This window comes from Malus sylvestris, chromosome 7 (genome assembly GCF_916048215.2).
Source record: "Malus sylvestris chromosome 7, drMalSylv7.2, whole genome shotgun sequence".
NCBI lineage: Eukaryota > Viridiplantae > Streptophyta > Magnoliopsida > Rosales > Rosaceae > Malus > Malus sylvestris.
Window position 1 is genome coordinate 31574655 of NC_062266.1, and position 19521 is coordinate 31594175.

The following is a 19521-nucleotide window of genomic DNA, read 5'->3' on the forward strand; positions in this document are numbered from 1 at the left end:
AATCAAACAAGTTCCGTTGGAATAAGAGGATCCATTAGTTATGCTGCTCCAGGTAAATTGGTCCATATGATTTGTTGAATTAGTGGCCAAGTGGCCAACTTTTGATTAAATAAAAGAAAAGAAAAGGTGGACAACATCATTGTGTCCCTTCCATGTTTTGGGGAGAAAAAAAGGGCACCTTATCTAAAGTCCTTTTGTTTTTTCTTTGCCCATGTGAAAAGCCTCAGGAATAGCTATGTTATGAAGAGGGCAGCTGCTGCCCTTTTGTTTTAAGAGAGCAGAAAAATAGAGAGCCGTAGAGAAGATAGGGAGAGAAAGAAGGTACTGCTGCAGTCCCATTTCAGAGAAGGAGTTGTTGTTCCTTTCATTGGTTAGTTCTCACTCCATCAAAAAGTTATTGTTGTAATAGCTTTGAGCTTTGTATAGAGAAGAAATTAATCACTATATTTCTTTCTCTATTTGTTTCTTTGGTGTGTGAGAGTTATTGGTTGTATTCGGGTTTTTTTTGGGTTGTGAGCTTGCCAACACTTTGTAAACTCCCATTTGGTTGCTAATGGATTATTGGGTGAGCTCCTACTGCTCGGAGGACATACTCCAGTTACACTGACTGTTGAGGAACCTTGTTAAAATCTTGGTGTCTTTAATATTTTGTTCTTGCATTTCATTTGATATATTTAATGTGAGTTAGCTTGAGTTGGTTCCAATTGGTTTGGTGCTATCCTAGCACAACATGATTCTCTGTCTTTTATCCTTCCTTTTACTTGGCTTGAAAAAAAAAAGGTTAATTAATGAGTTCACTGAGTCTCTTTTTGTGATGTTTGAATTGTAGAGTATGGCATGGGAAGTGAGGTTACAACAAATGGAGATGTCTACAGCTTTGGCATTCTCTTGCTTGAGTCTTTTACAGGGAAGAGACCCACCAACGGCATGTTTGTTTCAACCTTCACAACTTTGTCAAGATGGGTTTGCCTAGATTCAGTACTCGTTCAAGAAATAGGAAACTTGGGCGCGAGCACCAGTTCTGCCACTCCTAATCAGCGCAAAAACACCAGTGCTACAAAATTAAAGTGTGTTTGAGTTTAATATTTAGAATGGGAATCTCGTGTTCTGCTGGATCTCCGAGAGACCGAAAGGATATCAGCGATGTTGTAACCGAGTTGCAATCCATCAGGGTCCTTCTTGGAAAGAAGCTTTAGCTTAAACTTGTGATGGCCTTAGCGGCCAACTCCGTGCTCCTCGCTTTTTTCATTTCTCTTATTCCTACTTAAATTTTTATTTCCTGTATCTGCAATGAAGTCTTGTGCTCAAACAAGTTCTTTTCGTATAAGAGCTATCGTATGTATACAGCAATGTTGCAGAAATCTCTAATCTGAAATTTGAAACACTTTGATGAAAGAGCCTAGTAGCTGCTCCTGTACAGCCACAATCATGTCGATGTGGGGTTGTAATGCGGAATTGGGATTCCACTTGTGTCTAAACTTGCAGTTCACCTACGCCACTTAGTACTATAATAATATAATTTGACAACATTTCTTTATTGTAAATAGAAATACAAAGTCCAATCTTCGTAAATTGCGAATTTAATATCACATTATTTTTGCATACAAGTACTAGCTTATTAGTTATTACTGTCTTGATTTTCTTAGTTACGACATTGCAGCACTTCCTAATATATGATTGATGGTAGCGATTTGTACCACCGACTTACAGTTGGTGTATAGCCACAAGTTCGTGATTTGTTCTACATTATTTATCCCCAACCATCCACGTTAATTGATATCTTTGAAGATATTATTCCAATAGAGTCCAAGATCACCGCCCCTCAACAGTATCGCAAATAAATAATCCATATTGATCGTGTCATGACCCATTGATTGACCAGCAATGTTTCACACTACATTAGGGCAGTGCATGCAGACTCCGCACTTGGCATGCTTACACGTACATGATGAACTTAATTTATTATTATTGTGTCGTTTCAGTTCAAATAAAGTATTATTATATTTGAAAATTATTAAAAAACCATAAAAATTTGAACTAGGAATTGACGTGTGAGAGCCAAAAATAATAAAGCTTAAGTATATAAAAAACAAAATCTATCAAGGGTTTAGGGTTTTTCTTTTGTCAAACTAACCATTACCTACTAGAAATCTTTACGGTATAACTCTTTGGTATTTTTCCCCTTTTACTTATGAAGAATTGTAGAAATAAGAGAGCTTAAAACCATGAACTGAATTGTCCATTGACCAAAACAAAAAGAAATCCACTATATATGAAACAATTGGGGTGAAGTGTGAAGGGGGCCAGTAGCTTAAATATGGCAGTTTTATGGTAGTAGTTCATTCATAATAATGCATAGCAATGATGGAAGAATGAAAAGAGCGGCCAACAGGGCCATCATCTTTGGCAGCGCCCGTCACTTTGGACTGGTGACTTCGGACCTCGTCGACCATCAGTATTATATGTGTACGTACTTAGTCCAACTTTGTTACCAGTTTCGCATTCGATCACTACATGCCCAACTCAAAATGATGAAGGTTTCTGTTCTGAGATTAGTTTCGATACTCTCACTTTTCAATATATTATTTGTCTGCTGCTTTAGCTCCTCCGTGCAGATGATACCAGGCGGGAACGAAACAGATAAGCTGGCGTTGCTTGCCATCAAAGCTCAACTAAAGGAGGATCCCAATCAGTTCCTGAGTTCATGGAACGAGTCGTCTCACTTCTGCCTATGGCGCGGCGTGACATGCAGTAAACGACATCGTGAGAGGGTCACTGGGTTGGACCTTTCGGGACAAAAATTGGCGGGAACCATATCCCCACGCATAGGAAATCTAAGCTTCCTAATGGAGCTGTATTTCCAGAACAACAGTTTGAGCGGCCAAATCCCACCAGAATTTGGGCGTCTGCGTAGATTGCAGGTATTACGCTTGAGCCTCAACTCACTCAGTGGTTTTATTCCTGTCAATATATCCAATTGTCTCAACCTTTGGGGTCTCGATTTTGGTTACAATCAGTTAATTGGTAAAATTCCTAGAGAGTTTGGCTCTTTCCCAAAACTCGAAAGACTTGTTCTTGAATTTAATACTCTAGTCGGACAGATCCCTTACTCATTGGGGAACCTTTCTTCTCTTGAAATGCTTGCTTTCTATCAAAATAAGTTGTCGGGTAACATCCCAAATTCCCTTGGTCAGTTGACAAAATTAACATTTTTCGTATTAGGCTCAAATAATTTATCTGGTGTCATCCCTCCCTCCATTTATAATCTCTCCAGTATAGTTACTTTCGACGTACAACAAAATCAAATTCGAGGGTCTATTCCATCAGCCTTGCCTAAAAAATTTCCAAATCTTGAAGGCTTTTTGATTTCTTGGAATCAATTTACCGGATCCATTCCTGTGTCAATATCCAACTTGACAAATTTAGTGAACTTTGAAGTTCAAGATAACAAACTCACCGGAAAAGTACCAAATTTACAGAAGCTTGTTAACCTTGAAACCTTCAACATTTACAACAATCAACTCGGAACTGGTACAGATGGTGACTTGAGTTTTATCTCAGACTTGAGTCACTTGACCAATGCCACAGAGTTAAAGTGGGTGATTGTATACTTCAACAATTTTGGAGGGACGTTGCCCACATCCATATCCAATCTCTCAACCAAGCTTGAAATCCTTGGGGTTCAAGGAAACAAACTATACGGGAACATCCCAGCTGGGATGGGCAATCTAATCAACTTGCAATTATTAAGTTTTGGGAAAAACAACTTCTCAGGTAACATCCCTTCTGACATTGGAAAGCTTACAAGACTTAACCAATTGGATTTTGAATCCAACAGGTTATCAGGGAGCTTTCCAACCTCTCTACAAAATTTAACAATGTTAAGCTTACTTGAACTGCAAGGAAATAATCTTCAAGGCAATATACCTTCAATCTTCGGGAAATTCAACAGTCTATTGCATCTGGATCTTTCTCAAAATAACTTCAACGGCACAATACTTCAAGAAGTTATAGACCTAACCTCCTTATCAATTACTTTGAACTTGTCCAGAAACCAGTTAACAGGTTCTCTTCCAATGGAGATCGGAAAGTTGAGCAATTTAGGCAAATTAGACTTTTCCAATAACATGTTATCAGGTGAACTTCCCGGTAGTATTGGTTCTTGTGTGAAGTTAGAAGTCCTACACTTGCAAGGTAACTTATTCAATGGGTCGATTCCTTCTTCAATGGTTGCATTGAAAGGGATTCAAGATTTGGACCTTTCTCGTAACAATTTGTCAGGTGAAATTCCAAAGTTTTTAGAGGGATTTGCCTTGAATAATTTGAACCTATCTTTCAATGAGTTTTGGGGAGCAGTACCCATTGAAGGTGCTTTTAAGAATGCGAGTTCGACTTCATTTGCTGGAAACGCCAGGCTATGTGGTGGTATTTCTATTCTCCAACTTCCCAAGTGCAACTCCAAAGTGTCCAGGAATGGCAGATTGTCCACTAGCTTGATATTAATAATCTCTTCAGTATCTGGGTTTGCATTTCTTGGAATAGTGATTGTGATTTCTTTTTTATTCGTTCGTTCATCAAGAAAGAAACACAAAGGAACCACACCAAGCACTTTGGGAAACTCTTTTTTGCAAGTGTCCTATGGTACTCTGCTCAAAGCTACTGATGGATTCTCTCCAACAAATTTGATTGACGTGGGTGGTTTTGGATCTGTGTACAAAGGACTTCTAGACGATTATGAAGCTCAGCCTGTTGCTGTCAAGGTGTTTAACATGTTACGCCAAGGAGCCTCTAAGAGTTTCATAGCTGAGTGTGAAGCAATGAGAAATATCCGCCACCGAAATCTCGTCAAGGTTATAACTGCATGTTCAAGTGTTGATTTTCATGGTAATGATTTCAAGGCTTTGGTGTATGAGTTCATGGACAACGGGAGCTTAGAGGAGTGGTTGCACCCAACTACCGGGACACCCAAGAATTTGAGTCTTCTTCAAAGGCTCGAAATCGCCATTGATGTTGACTGTGCATTAGATTATCTTCATAATCACTGTGAGACACCAGTTGTTCATTGTGATCTCAAGCCCAGCAATGTACTTTTGGGGAAAGAATTGACTGGACATGTTTCTGACTTCGGACTAGTAAGATTTCTCTCAAACCCATCCAGTAATTTTCCGGAGAATCAAACAAGTTCCGTTGGAATAAGAGGATCTGTTGGTTATGCTGCTCCAGGTAAATATGTCCACATGTTTCCTTGGTTTTCCTTCTTTTTCCTTGGCTTGGTAGACAAATTCAAATAATTAGGAGTTTATATATGTTGCTCACTTTGATGTTTGAATTGTAGAGTATGGTATGGGAAGTGAGGTTGCAACAAACGGGGACATCTACAGCTTTGGCATTCTTGTGTTAGAGATGTTCACGGAGAAGAGACCCACTGACGATATGTTTAGCGATAATTTCAACCTCCATAATTTTGTCAAGGCGGCTTTGCCTCAGCGAATTACAGAGGTTGCAGATTCACTGCTTCTTCGCGAAGGTGGAAACTCGGGCGCAAGCACTAGTACTGCCACTCCCAGTCAATGCAGCATGACTACCGAAAAAATCCAAGTGTGTTTGAGTTTAATATTTCAAATTGGAATCGCGTGTTCTTCTGAGTCCCCAAGAGACCGAAAGGATATCGACAAAGTTATATCTGAATTGCGATCCATCAGGGTTGTTCTTCTTGGATAGAAGCTTTTCCCAACAAGTTGAGCCAACTATGTTTTAATTAAATTTCTTCCAACAAGTTGAATATGAATGGTCGCTCATCCAATTTCTAAACATGACAGAAGTTGGATGTGGCTTGGATGTGGCTCAATTATTCGTTATTGCTCGCTACTGTACACAACACGGTGTTTAAATTCAGCAAAGTCATTTTCTCTATTATTTTGTTCCTACCAATTCATTATTTGTTATGGATGTGGCTCAATTATTGTTGTAAATTTATGGCTAACAAGCGTTGTTCAAACATAAAGATGGAGGGGGAAAGAAAAGAAAAACCATCGGAAAGCAAATTAACTATGTCAAAAGAAATTATTGCTTTTGTTTATGAAGCCATTGATAATCTACGATGATTTCTTCAAAGGCCACTGAATCACTGATAGTTAGTGGCTATAGCTCAATGCCCATTGATAAGCCACAGACTCCATCTCAAGGATTTGACAGCGTTTTATTTGTTTGATATCTTTCGGCGTTCTGATTTTGTAATTAGGAGGAAGATAGTTTGATTTCTTTCTGGTTATGGACTAATTGTGATTGTGTAATTTGTAGGCATATGATTTGATCAATTAATACAAATTTGAAAATACATCTCTTTCATCCCACAATCTCTACATACCTAAAATTCATGATGGGAGTTTTGGCTGACAAGATTGATTTTGAAATTCGGTACACTTACTTTTTATTGTAAACGTGATTCTTCCCACTGCCTGTTACGATCAAGGTTTTTAACATGTTTCCCCATGGAGCCTAGCTGAATGTGAGGCAATGAGAAATATCAGGCAAATCTTGTCAAGGTTGTAACTGCTTGTACTTGTTCAACTGTTGATTTTTGGTACTGATTTTAAAGCTTTACTGTACGAGTTCACGGATGTTGTTTGTTCAAAGGCTAAACATCAACATTGACGTTGCTTGTTCACAGGATTTCTTCATAATATCCGTGATACGCAGATTGTTCATTGTGATCTCAAGCCAAGCAATGTGTTTCCGGCTTTGGACTGGCAAGAATTCTGCCAAACTTAGCTGATAATGTTTCTGGAAATCAAACAAGTTCCATTGGAATAAGAGGAACCGTTGGTTATGCTGCTCCAGGTGTGTTTGGATTCGATATTTAGAATGGGGATTTTGTGTTCTGCTGAATCCCCAAGAGACCGAAAGTATATTAGTGATGTTGTAACCGAATTGCAATCCACCGTGAAGTTTTGTTGAAGCAGTCAATGAAGGTATATGCAAAGTCTCACCAAATAATGTAATATAAGATTAACCTGTTAACAACAGCATTTATTTCCTTTATTTTTTGCATCTTTTGATTTGTTGTGCAGCACCAATGTTACTTGCATAAAATCGTAATCTGATTGCAATCATCTGTTACTCTTGGTTCTGTTTCTTTTGATAAATTTAGCTGTTGCCACTGGCCAAGATGATGAAACCCATTTTTTAAGTCCTTTTTTCTGTAACTTTTGATCGTATTTTAGTGTCTCTGAGGATTGAAATTGGAATCTCTTGTACTGTTGAATCCCAAGAAGACTGAAAAGAAAAGGCGATTTTGTCAAATTATTTGGCATCGTCTGTTAAATTGAGGATTTTTATCATTTTGAATCTTACTTAACTGATTTTTTATAGAAACACCAAAATAATTAATGATAGGCAAATGCATGAATCACTTTTATTGATTTCAAATATATTTTTTGTCAAATTATAATTCCACCAGAAAACAAGTCGATGAATCTGAATTCACCTTGTGTTAGTTTGGCCCACATTTCAATTTCATGAAAACAACATTGTGAACGGCTGCCAAAAACTGCATTTTCCATGTCGGCCTTAAGCTTTGTGAATTATTGGAGTTATAGTATGTTGCAATTAAAAGTTTTTTGTATGATGTAAATATCACCTGGGGACAAATGGGTGTTAATGTTGCCAATCATTTCACCGAATTTTTTTAATTGTGACGGAAACACAAGTGGTACACCATATGTTTTAATAGAAGTTGTGAGAAATTTTATTTTTTAAGTTATTAACTTTTTAGCACATATATCCCACTATTTGTATAGTAACACGTGGTATACCATCCTGTGTACCGATCGCACTGAAAAATCTCTCCATTTCACCCTGACAAAATAAAACTGTGCTCTTTCTGGCAAATAAGACAACCAATGGTTGGGGACCTTGACCTACCAGACATCGTCAAATTTGATAAAATGATTGGCTGTCTCTCACTATTTCCTAAAAATAAACAAGCCAAATCACAAATAAGTCCATAAGACGGATTCGGATCTTCTAGGGATCAACGTACATGGACCGTTGATAAAAAAATCATGCGGCCTCTATTAAATGTTTTTTATATTTTTAAAAGTAAAGTAGTCTCGCTTTGCATGAAAAATATAAAAAAGGAAAAAATTATAGCCACACGATTTTTTATCAACGGTCCGTGTGCGTTGATCCCTAAGATCCCTAGGGAGGGGATCCAGCGAAGATCCAATTCCGTTTTTTCGGTATTTCTTTCTCCTCCACTCTTTAGCTTCTAGTTATCTTTATTGGAAATTCTATTATATATCAATATTGTCTGGACTGCTAAATCAGCATAAGGTTTTGCGTGGCAAACTAAATCAACCTAAGGTTTCGTGTGGCAGACAACACTCTCAGTTTATACATAGGAATTGAAAAATTAACTGCTCATTTTAGTACAATAAAAACTTTTAGGCATTTTGTATACAATAAAAAAAAAGATTTCTAAGCTGACGCTATTTAATAAGATAAGACTTGGTTGTTGTTGTCGTTGTTTGATTTAGAAATATAGTCACTCAATTAACAGGATTCAAATCACGCTCAAGCGGTTAAAATTACTGACAGATATTAGCGTGTGAGTGGTTACCTTATAAGTGAATTGGATTGGTCCAGCTCAATAGGGTTTGTTAATTAGTAAGTTTGTTATAGCAGTGCTCTGTAACTCTGATTTCTCTGTAACTTCGAGACATTCAATATTCTCAACATACAGAGATTTAATCCTTCTTTTCTTCTTCATTTCTCAAATTTATTTATACAAATACAAGACCAATTTCTTAACACTTGTAGAGACCCATGGGTATATTCACAAAGAAGAACCACACGTACAATTCGAATTTAGCAACTTATAACACAGTTTCTTATCACCCAATATGCTAATTATCTTAAGTAGGGTAGGCTAGACTGGCTAGTTGATTAATTTAATCATGAACTGAGGCGTATCTGTTGATCAAAGCCAAAGCATTGCTAGTCAATTGTGCAATCTTGACAATCCTGCCCCCCACAATAGTCTTCAACTTCCCGTTCATCCCATTTTCCTCAAACCCATCAGAGCAGGTGGTCTCATCCGTCAAAGCCGCACTGACCCATGTTTGTACATCACTTATCATAAGCTGAAAATCAGAGCTTTTAAAGCTTCCCATCTCAGCTATAGACCTCTTAAGCTCATAGACCGAATCACTTAACTCTTCGACACAGTCCCTCATAGCTCCGACTTCTTTAGGCTCCATTCCATGGCTGTGGGAGAGCTTGGACATCATGGTAGAAGTTGATTTGGCAGAGGCAAGCGTCACGTTAAGGGCTGCGCATGCCATAAGTTTAGGGCTTGTTTGGATTGCACCTGCATGGCTTGAAAGAGAAGCAAGGCAAAGCTTTGGGTAGGTTGTTGCACTGCAAGATGTTTTCATGAATTCATTGTTGGTTTTTTGTGCATCGTTTCTGGCTACTGAGGGTGAAGAGAATATGCAGCAAGTAAAAGAAAGTGTTAAGAGAAAAGATGTGACAAAAGATGATGATGCCATCTCCTTTTTGTGTGAAGAGAGATTAGGGAGGGAATGGTGCCAATTTATAGAACTAATTTTAAAAATAAAATAATAGTAATGATAATAATAAAAATGCACGTGATAATTCTAGCCGTCCAAAAAGGAACATGGTAAAAAAAATTTGGGGCCTTGACACTGGAAATACTTATATTTTTCTTTTGAATAATGCTATAAAGACTCTTTTTTTTTTTAAATTAAATTTATAAACTAAATGATATATCACAAATTATTTAGTTTTCAAATTTAATTTAAAATTTTGATCTCCCTAACATTTCCCCTTTTCTTTTTAAGTTAACAATGAATTTTCATATCTTCACCAAGAACACACGGTTATAAAAACAGGACATGGTTAAACAAAATTGTGGCTTTAATAAAATTTTACCCGAGTAAAACTACATGGGAAAAAATCCAGTGAAGAAAAAATAGTTAACCCTTGCCAACACAATTACTCAATTATAATAATAGGGAATTGGCACTCCAAAATTTTCATTTTGTATTCTAGACTTTTTATATTTAAAAATAACAAATATAGTTGTAAGAAGTGTAAAATAAAATTTAAAAAAAAACGAATACCAGTTCCCTAATATTATCATCGGATATATACAACTTACGAGCCTAGGTACGTGGTCCGACGATTTCCAATAAGAAAATCCCATTACAATTCTCTCTCTCTCTCTCTCTCTTATTTCAAAAAATCATTCAAAACATCCATTTTAATGGTTTCATCATCCTTTGCAATTGTTCTTCAATGTTACGTAGCACTAAGTAGTACCGAAAAATGAATAGATGAGATAAAAGAATGATCTAATAATTGTAAAAATTTGCTAATGGCTAAAACACCCTTAGCATTAAGTACTATGTAGCATTGACATTGCACATCTTTCTTTAACCAAACACCAGCTAAAACTTTATTGAATTACTGAAAAATTAAGCTTTTTTATATACAGTTTCACGACCAACTTCTCAATATATACTATTATGCTTGGTTGCTTACAGAACCACACGTACATTTACCTAACAAGAGAGCCACACTTGCAATTCAAGTGTACGTAGCAAATTTAGAACACACAGTTTCTTATTAAACAATATAATATTGCATGCACCTAATTCTTCAAAAATTATCTTAAGCAGAGCAGTTGATATGTTTAACCATGAACTGAGGCGTATCTGTTGACCAAAGCCAAGGAATTGCAAGTCAATTGTGCGATGTTCACAATTATGCCCCTCACGACAGTCTTCAAATTGCCATTCATCAAATTTCCGCCAAACCCATCAGAGCAAGTGGTCTCATCTGTCAAAGCAGCACTAACCCAGGTTTGCACATCACTTATCATGAGCTGAAATTCCGAGCTCCTAAAGTTGCCCATCTCAGCTATGGACCTTTGAATCGCATCAACCGAATCACTGAACTCTTCGATGCAGTCCCTCATGGCTCCGACTTCTCTAGGCTTCATGCCATGGCTTTGGGAGAGTTTCAACATCATGATAGAGGACATTCAACTTTTGGGGCCCAAAAGCTGGAGATACATCTGTTTGCAAGTTGGTTTTTCTGGTTTCTTTGTCATCTTCCTGCTGCAATTTGGTCAATTTGGGTCTAAACTCGAAGGCAATGTGAAACAAAAGAGCCTTACTCGGACTTATCTAAATCATTGTAAATTTGTAATCTATCGATCCCAACTTGATTGGCAAGTGAAGACATTCAACTTATTCGTAATTTGCATCTGTCTTTCAGTCGACATGTATTCAAATTATACAATTAAATCTCTCCTTTAATTTAACATACGTAGCACTTCCAAAAGGAATTTAATGCATGAAAGGGTCCATATGGATAATGAAAGTAGCTGAAGATTTTTATGATAGAGTAGAGGTTAGCATCCAGTGACGCATGTTTTATAGTACATCAGTCATAAATTATTTTTTCAAAAAATTAGACGAATTTAAAACCATTAAGATATTCATTTGTAGTTTATACGGTTCTGTGTACAAATAAACACTAAGTTTAATCCAATGGTCATATGATTTTAGATTTGAATGATTTTTGGTAAACATAATCGTTGAGGGAAGATCTAAAAAATAGACTGTTCGGATCGTTAATACATTAAGAAATGTGCCTACGAAAATATATGTCAAAAGCTCGTGTTCCCAAATTCTAATTCTATATATAAATATCACAAATGTCGTAACTTAGCTGTGGCTAGCCTTGATTTAATGTTGTAACTTTGTTGTGACTTAGGTGCATTGTAAGTCGCTTTCTATACTGTTTGTAAAAGAATTAAAAACACGTCATAGTGCAACCCAATAACAGCTTATAGCTTCTTTGTAATTATATTTAGATTTCGAGTCTCTACATTTATGCTTTACGTATTTACCGTATTTTATTTAATTCAACCATAATTATAATAATTCAATGATTTATGTGCATGAATATCGTACCTTTCTCAAAACAAAACAAACAAAATACTTAATTATAGGTGATGTGTCATGTGATAAATCGTTGTTTTATTATAATAGTGGAGATTCAATGAAATGCTAATAAATGAGCATAGTCTAAATATAACCGACTCGGAATCCATCATATGTATATATATTTTTGTGTGAAGGGGATCCATTACATTTAAGGGAACTTTAACGAAAAGCACCCGGTACTGTTCACTTTAACGAAAAACCATATTTTTACACTAAAAAGTCAATCCTAGTACTATTCACTTTACCCTTTATTTTGTCCTTATCATTAAAACTCAAAGTTTTCAAGTCCTTTTCATTAGTTTTCCTTACATTTAAACTCACCAGTTACAAGTGAATTTTGGTAAACAATATTTAACAAAAAGGTGCAGCATCACCACCAAACAAGAGATCTTTTTCAGTGTGTTGGGCACATAGCCTAATACACCAAGTGTAATAATGCAATTAGTTAAAAATTTGAACAAAAAAAATTACAACTAATTATATTACGGCACTTGGTGTACATGCCGTGTTTTCAGGTACGTTGAAAAACTTCTCCCAAAACATATCGTTGAGTAGACTCTTGTACCCATAATAGCAAACTTAATAAAAGGTGGAAAATGATCCTCTCCAAATCCCTTTCCACCAAATCCATCTACTTCGGGATTCAGACCGTAGGATTTTAATCCAACTGCTATAGTTATTATAATTTTTAAAATGATTCTCGGCTCGAATCCCGGACTAGTGATTTTGGTAGAAAGGGATCCGGTGCCCTTTTCATAAAAGGTGATCTTATTCCAAAGCAAATTTAGAATAGGCAAAGTTCTTTAAAAAATTGATCTGCACATTCAACGAGGGAAATAAAGAAAGATACGTACAGGTCATTCATTTGTATTCTTAGTTGTGCCTAAGTTTACTGAAATACAAAAGTGGCTCCAACTTCTGATCCATATGAAAAAACATCCTGATGAGAAGGAGATCATTTCGATCAGGCTTTAACAAAACAAAATATAGAAAATCATAAAAAAGTATAGCATTATAAAAATAAGACTTTAAAATATAAATTCATTTAATTATCTCAGTATGAGACACATGCATTGTGGAAACTTAATTGTATGTTAATACTAATCCACACGAAAATCATGGTGTTGTGAAGTGGGAATATTAATTAATTTTTTTGTCCTCTTTCAAAATGGCCCAAGAAAACACTCACTGGAAATTTTCTCAAGACCATATTTTTCCAAGGCAGAAAAGCTAAAATCGTGAAAAAAGGAGGGTAAACTTGATATTTAAAAAGTTGCAAGGGACCTCTACGTCAAGAGGTTTATGTTTATATTTTGCTGCATAAACTTCTTGTCTTTGTTTTTGGTACAATTGAGGAAATTGAACCATGAATTTATCCTAATCTTGACGAGAAAACTAATAATTAATGATGATCATTACATTAATGGAAAAAAAACACAAATCCTTGCTTTCTTCCATAAATCATGTGATTGAGAAGTTAACATTAACAGGTAGACTTGATCAGTTGCTTTGAAAATTGATCGAGGTGGATGCTTCATAATCCAATTTTAATTGATCAGTTGCTTACGCCGATGAGCGACCGCATCCACAAGCTCCTCCACACCAACCGCCCAGGAACATCGCCCATCGTCCAGCAGCGTTTCGCGCTACTATAAAGCATTGCATGTGCCATGCGCGCACGTTCATCTTTTAGGTATCGTTTGGTATGCTGACGGAGTGGGACGAAACGGAATGGGACGGGACGGAACGGAGAGGGAGCAAAGATGTTCTCGGATGAAAACAAAGAGGAAGAAGAAGGAGACTGAGAGGTTATAATTTTGTATTTCACGAATGTGGAACGAGTCGTTCTAGAGGGGTGAGACGGAACGCAAATTTACCCAAAATTCGTCCCATGGAACAGCACGTTCCATCCATTTTAGGCGCACCAAACGTGGGACGGAACGCCTTGTCCCACTCCGTTCCGTCCCGTTCCACGTACCAAACGATACCTTAGGGTTTTGACTTTGCTCTTTATTTACGGTCCTGTATGATTCGTACGTGTCCACATGTGAATCGTGTGATACATCGCATACAGCAACCTTCAACCTCACGCGAGCGGCGGCAAGTGAAGATTAATGAAGAGCCGGCTACCTGCCTCTAGAAGCAGAATCGTCCTTTTAGTAGCAAATGCAAATTATATTCCCTTCAATAAAAATTTAACTCTTCTCAAAAAATATGTCCACCCTCAACATTTTCTTTCTTAGCTTATTTGGCAAGTTCCTATTCGTTCCATTGGGGTATTGATTGGTCTTGGTTTGACATGATTCATGATGAGTTTGTAATTATGAATTCTTGTGACGTTTTTTCGCATGTGTGACCTCTTGATTATATTCAACATGTTTCTATTATGTACATTTTTTACAATTTCTTAATAAATTCTGTTGGAAAATATTTGTATTTTGGTTTATTTAAATGTTTGGTTTTCTGGGCTTAGCCCGTTAACATTAGGGTTTTGGTTTTTTACCTTAGGGTTAGTTTATTATAAATAGCATGCTTGTTATTCAGTTGAGTATAAGTTAGTCACAATGTAGCCTTTTAGGATTTTGTAGCCGTTTCGGCATTCTCGTTTATTTAATAATATTCCTATTATTTTGTTAGTCTTGTTCGTTGTGTACTCTGATATTCAACTTGGTATCAGAGCGGGTTCGATCCTTAGGGTTCAATCCGTTCTCGTTGGTATTAATTTGTTTGTATTAGTTTTGTTTTCGTCATCTTCCGCTGTTTGTGTTATCGTTTTAGATTTGTTAGTTGGTATTGATTGTTTGCAAGGAAAGAGTCTGATGTGGGGAAGTCTCTTGAAGAGAAGAGAAGAGGAGCGGAGACTTGGATCAATCGTTCGTTTTGGAAAAGCAACCGCAGATGGCGTGTGTACCGTCAGGAGTGGGAACAGGAAGAGGAAACTTGACGAAGATGAAGGATTTATCAGCGACGGCATCTGTGAGTTTGAGATCATTGGATTTAGGAGAAGGAAAAAAAAAAAAAAAAAAAAAGATAAAATTGGTTGCTTGCTTGTTTGAGGCCCATACGGGCAAAGAAATTTTTTTTTTTATTATTGTTTGTTTGGAAGTTGGTATTGGTATTGGCATTGGCATCGGCATCGATATTAGCATCGGTATCGGCACCGGTATCGGCATCGGTATCGGCACCGGTATCGGCATCGGCATCGACATCGACATCGACATCGGAATTTGGAGGCTTGCATCCACATCTGCTTGTTGGCAAACTCATATCGTGTACCCCCATGAGTTTGACGAGGGGTGTTGGAAAATATTTGTATTTTGGTTTATTTAAATGTTTGGTTTTCTGGGCTTAGCCCGTTAACATTAGGGTTTTGGTTTTTTACCTTAGGGTTAGTTTATTATAAATAGCATGCTTGTTATTCAGTTGAGTATAAGTTAGTCACAATGTAGCCTTTTAGGATTTTGTAGCCGTTTCGGCATTCTCGTTTATTTAATAATATTCCTATTATTTTGTTAGTCTTGTTCGTTGTGTACTCTGATATTCAACTAATTCTATATTACCTCAAAAATAAAATTCGTGTAGAACACTAATATAAGGCTCAGCGTATTTGTTACGTGTTAAGCTTTTAAAATGATTAAATGTGTTTTTTTTTTTGTCAAACGATAGATTTTGTTAGATTATATGTTAGATTAGTCACCGACGAGGCTTAAACTCACGTCATCATGTAAGGGCTCAACACATTTCCACCACTGTAATAAAGGGCCACTTGCAAATATGTTTTTAAATTACCAAACATGTCTTTGTAGGAGTTTTGAGTACAAATCTCATTCTATCTCATTGCCCCACATTGGTCACATTTCTCACTTTATAACATTTTGTCCCTCTTACCAAAGTGATTGGAAAGATGGACCATGAAGAGCAAGATTGGGCTGGTTTGGGCTTTGAGTGTGATAATTAATATATAATTTATTAATTTCAGATTTTAATTATATATTTTTTATATCAACAGACTCATCTTTTCAGATGAAGTCTGAAGATGACGAAAGAACACCAAGAGTTACACAACCTTCTGAGCAAATGCCTCCCAGAAATGCATCCCAAATTTATACTTGTTGCAAATAGGCATATATACATTATATATACATCTATTTGCATTGCATTTTACTACATAGAAAACCACATCTTTCCCTCTGAAAAACCAAAACCTTCTTACTGAGAGAACCACAATTATACTCGCTAGAAGTCAATTTTCTCTGAGATCTTGACTTAGATCGTTGAATCCTAGTGAATTAAATGTCTATTGAACTATAAGCACATATTAGAGATGAAATTCTATTTCAAAGACATTGTTGTACGTAAGCCTCGATCATCATTTTTATATGTTTAACATTAATTTTGTTTTGTTCATACTCTCTCAATATACTTAGTTGCAATTATCGTTTATTAGCATCTTAAAAATATATATATATATTATCATTGATTGATTGATTGCTTATTATTATCCAACCGTTTCTAACCATGTGTTCGGGCCCAAAATATTATTTTGGGCCGAGCTAAGAGTAATTCTCGGCCCAGTAGTATCCATCTAGAACCTTGTCATAAGCTGTCTAGTAAGGGTCAGTCGAATCCTACTACAAAGATGATTGGTTTAGATAAAGGTGAGGTAGTTGAAACCTAGTGCAACAATAAGTCTTAAGGCTAAGGACGCTGAGAATTAGGGGATGAATCTGGTTTGTTAAAGAGCTTGGTTCAAAGTCTTTTTGGAGTTAGAATTGGCTGATACCTAATCAGATTAGGTTAAGGAGTTTTAATCCGAGTCTGATTCTAGCTCGGCCATGAATGGGTTTGCTATTATAAATATAGGAGGAAGTGCATCATTCAAGCCCTCTCCAATTCAACACACAAATTGACCTACGCAAAGCTTCTCAACAACCTTTGAGATTTTATCATCTTCCCCTTTCTTCCGCCAACACATCTTCAGTTTGGATAAACAACACTGTGAATGCAACTGACGACATCTTCAGTTTAGATAAATAGCACTGGAGCCGTAGAACCAGCTGATCAAGGAGCACCTTTAGTTTGGATAAACAACACTGCTTCGAGATCGATTGGTTATTTATCCAAGTCTTGGTCGACAAGGATTTTCATGTTCTTGTTGGTAGAGGTCATCTCATCAGCCTTCTCGACGAAGTGAGGTGTTACAGGTTACTAGGCTCAACACATTGAACGCCGAGTTGTTTTATGATTGGGTATTCACAAGTATCTTTTAGAGTTCGGCATTCCGATGGCCAAATCACATTTACCATCAAGACAAACATCTCTTTCGAGTATTTGTGTCCATAGTCTGGTGCCAGTTCGGCGTGCCTATACTCTCACGAATATAATCACCGTGACCGAACCCGGCGCCGACAATTTGTGAACTTCGCAAAACTAGTAGCTTTGTTTTCAGGCTCTATAACCCAAAGACCGAGACGTGTTCCTTCCTTGGCTGCGGTCACAAGATTAAGAAGTTAGCAGCACGCTCAACGCGACATCATCATATTTTACTCCCCCGCCGAGCTCAGCCATCGAGTTGGCACACCCCACACATAATTGAAGGACGTAGTTAGCTCATTAATTACTCGACATGCATGCCACGTAGGTTTGGTAGTTTTTAGGGTCAACACCATGAATGAAAAAAAAAATAGATAAAATACAAGTGTTTCTGGATCCAAAAGAACAATGAAAGTGTTTTTGTAAAAGAATGACATCCTATGTTTCTCTTTCATGAAGCTATTACCTTCTTATAAACAAATTGATGTGCTTTCCTCATTGTTATTGTTTATATGTTTTTCACTATATTATTAGCTCTTTTATATTCTACTGTTTTTTAATCTGCTGGGTCTAGCGCACGAACTAAAATGTAACCTCAAGCTAGCGAATGAACATGTCCCATCTCATCGATTGCTTGTATTTTATTAAAAAAAACATAGGGGCCATAGTTTGGATTTTAAAGATGGCTAGCCTGGACTTCATTTCTTTTTATTTTTATTTTCAAGAAGCTTGGAGTTTCGAAGTCACCTGAGAGTTGCCTATAAGGGCAACTCCAACCTTGCTGGTTGCTCGGGGGACAGTGGAGAGGAAAGGGCCCGAGGCGCTGTGGACTGAGCTCCAGCCGTGTGGAGCCTGAGCGACGGTGGGAGCCCGAGCGAAGGGGGGGTGGGGAGTCGACGGGCCTGTGGCCCGAGGGCTTTGCAATTTTTTTTTTTTTTTGTGTCAGAGAGAGAGAGAGAGAGGGACCGGAGATTTTTTTTGTGTCAGAGAGAGAGAGAGGGGGGGGATCGGAGCTGGGCTTCCATGGGTGCGGAAGGGAAGTGGGTCGTCGCGGGGGGGGGGGAGGGTGGGTCGTCGCGGGGGCGGGGGGTGGGTCGTCGCGGCGGGTGGGGGGGGGGAGGTAGCTGGGTTCTTTTTTTTTTAATTTTTAATTTTTTTAATTGGATTAATATTATAATATTTTTAATGTATAAAAAATTATTTATTTTTACCAAAGATTCTGAAAAGATAACGACACATGACACGATAACATTGGATAAAAATCTTATCGAAATCCTTCGCTAAATAATTGTTTTTTTTTATAAAATGACACGTGGCGCAACGAGAACGATTTAAGAATTCTTATCCGAAATTACAAATAATTTTATTTTGTATTATTTAAACAAACAAAAAAAACTATTATTTTAATTGCCTATTGCCTGGGGGGAGGGCTCCAATGGTGGATATGCAAATGGCAATTACTGTTCATTAATGTCAGTTACTATTCATTTAAGGCAGTTACTGTTCAAAATGGTGGATTCAATAGTGCATTGCCAGGGGGAAGGCTCCATGGGTGGAGTTGCTCTAAGCAAGGGAGGAGTCAGGATTTTTTTCTTAGGTGGGCTCGCTGAAATTAGTACTATAAAATTATATGTTTATTTTTGTCTTATATAAAATTATATAATAATCAATATAAAAGAACAACAATAGAATATAAATAATTCTTAAAATCATAACCCTAACCGACAACTTCAAGGACCATATAAATAATTAACTTACTAAATAAATCAAGAATAAGGAAATAAAAAGATTAAGAACGTACCAAATGTTCTATTTATTGGAAAATCGGAACAAAAAGTAAGGAATTGAGGAGATCCAAATTTAATTGTGAACTAAAAGAAAATTCTTTTTCTTTTCTTGAGTAAGAAGTACATAGGTTAAACCGCATGGGATAAATGGTTTTTTTCTTTAACGAATATGATAGAGGGGGGATGGGAGATAGAACTAATTTATTATTTTTAGCATAAAAAGTATTATTTATTACATATCCTCTACTAAATGTAAATGAAATAATAATCTATATTGGAGATGAGCCGGTTATATAGGCTACATGCATAATGCATTAACATAAGCCATTAAAACATGAGTTTAAAAAAGGATAGTATTATTCATACACTTACAAAAAAAACCT

At 36.8% G+C, this 19521-nt stretch overlaps 2 protein-coding genes and 1 long non-coding RNA gene across 3 annotated transcripts; 2 read left to right on the plus strand and 1 right to left on the minus strand.

The window, feature by feature from the left end:
- Positions 1 to 134: 134 nt before the first annotated feature.
- LOC126629061 (uncharacterized) lies at positions 135 to 1395 on the plus strand. The gene is made up of 2 exons (XR_007625652.1): positions 135 to 370; positions 830 to 1395. It is a non-coding gene; the product is annotated as an uncharacterized LOC126629061 (long non-coding RNA).
- A 997-nt stretch (positions 1396 to 2392) lies between these two features.
- LOC126629054 (probable LRR receptor-like serine/threonine-protein kinase At3g47570) lies at positions 2393 to 5913 on the plus strand. Its single transcript, XM_050298951.1, has 3 exons — positions 2393 to 2466; positions 2603 to 5223; positions 5336 to 5913. Exons 2-3 carry the CDS (start codon positions 2616 to 2618, stop codon positions 5719 to 5721), a joined length of 2994 nt encoding a protein of 997 aa, XP_050154908.1. The 5' UTR covers positions 2393 to 2466; positions 2603 to 2615; the 3' UTR covers positions 5722 to 5913.
- Positions 5914 to 8727: 2814 nt separating this feature from the next.
- Positions 8728 to 9576, minus strand: LOC126629058 (21 kDa protein-like). Its single transcript, XM_050298955.1, has one exon. The coding sequence runs from the start codon at positions 9549 to 9551 to the stop codon at positions 8952 to 8954; it is 600 nt and encodes a 199-aa protein (XP_050154912.1). The 5' UTR covers positions 9552 to 9576; the 3' UTR covers positions 8728 to 8951.
- Positions 9577 to 19521: the final 9945 nt, after the last annotated feature.

Coding starts and splice junctions, on each gene's coding strand:
- LOC126629058 (XM_050298955.1), bottom strand. CDS start 9,551: ATGGCATCATCATCTTTTGTCACATCTTTTCTCTTAACACTTTCTTTT.
- LOC126629054 (XM_050298951.1), top strand. CDS start 2,616: ATGATACCAGGCGGGAACGAAACAGATAAGCTGGCGTTGCTTGCCATC. Junction 5,224..5,335: donor TGTTGGTTATGCTGCTCCAG/GTAAATATGTCC, acceptor TTTGAATTGTAG/AGTATGGTATGGGAAGTGAG.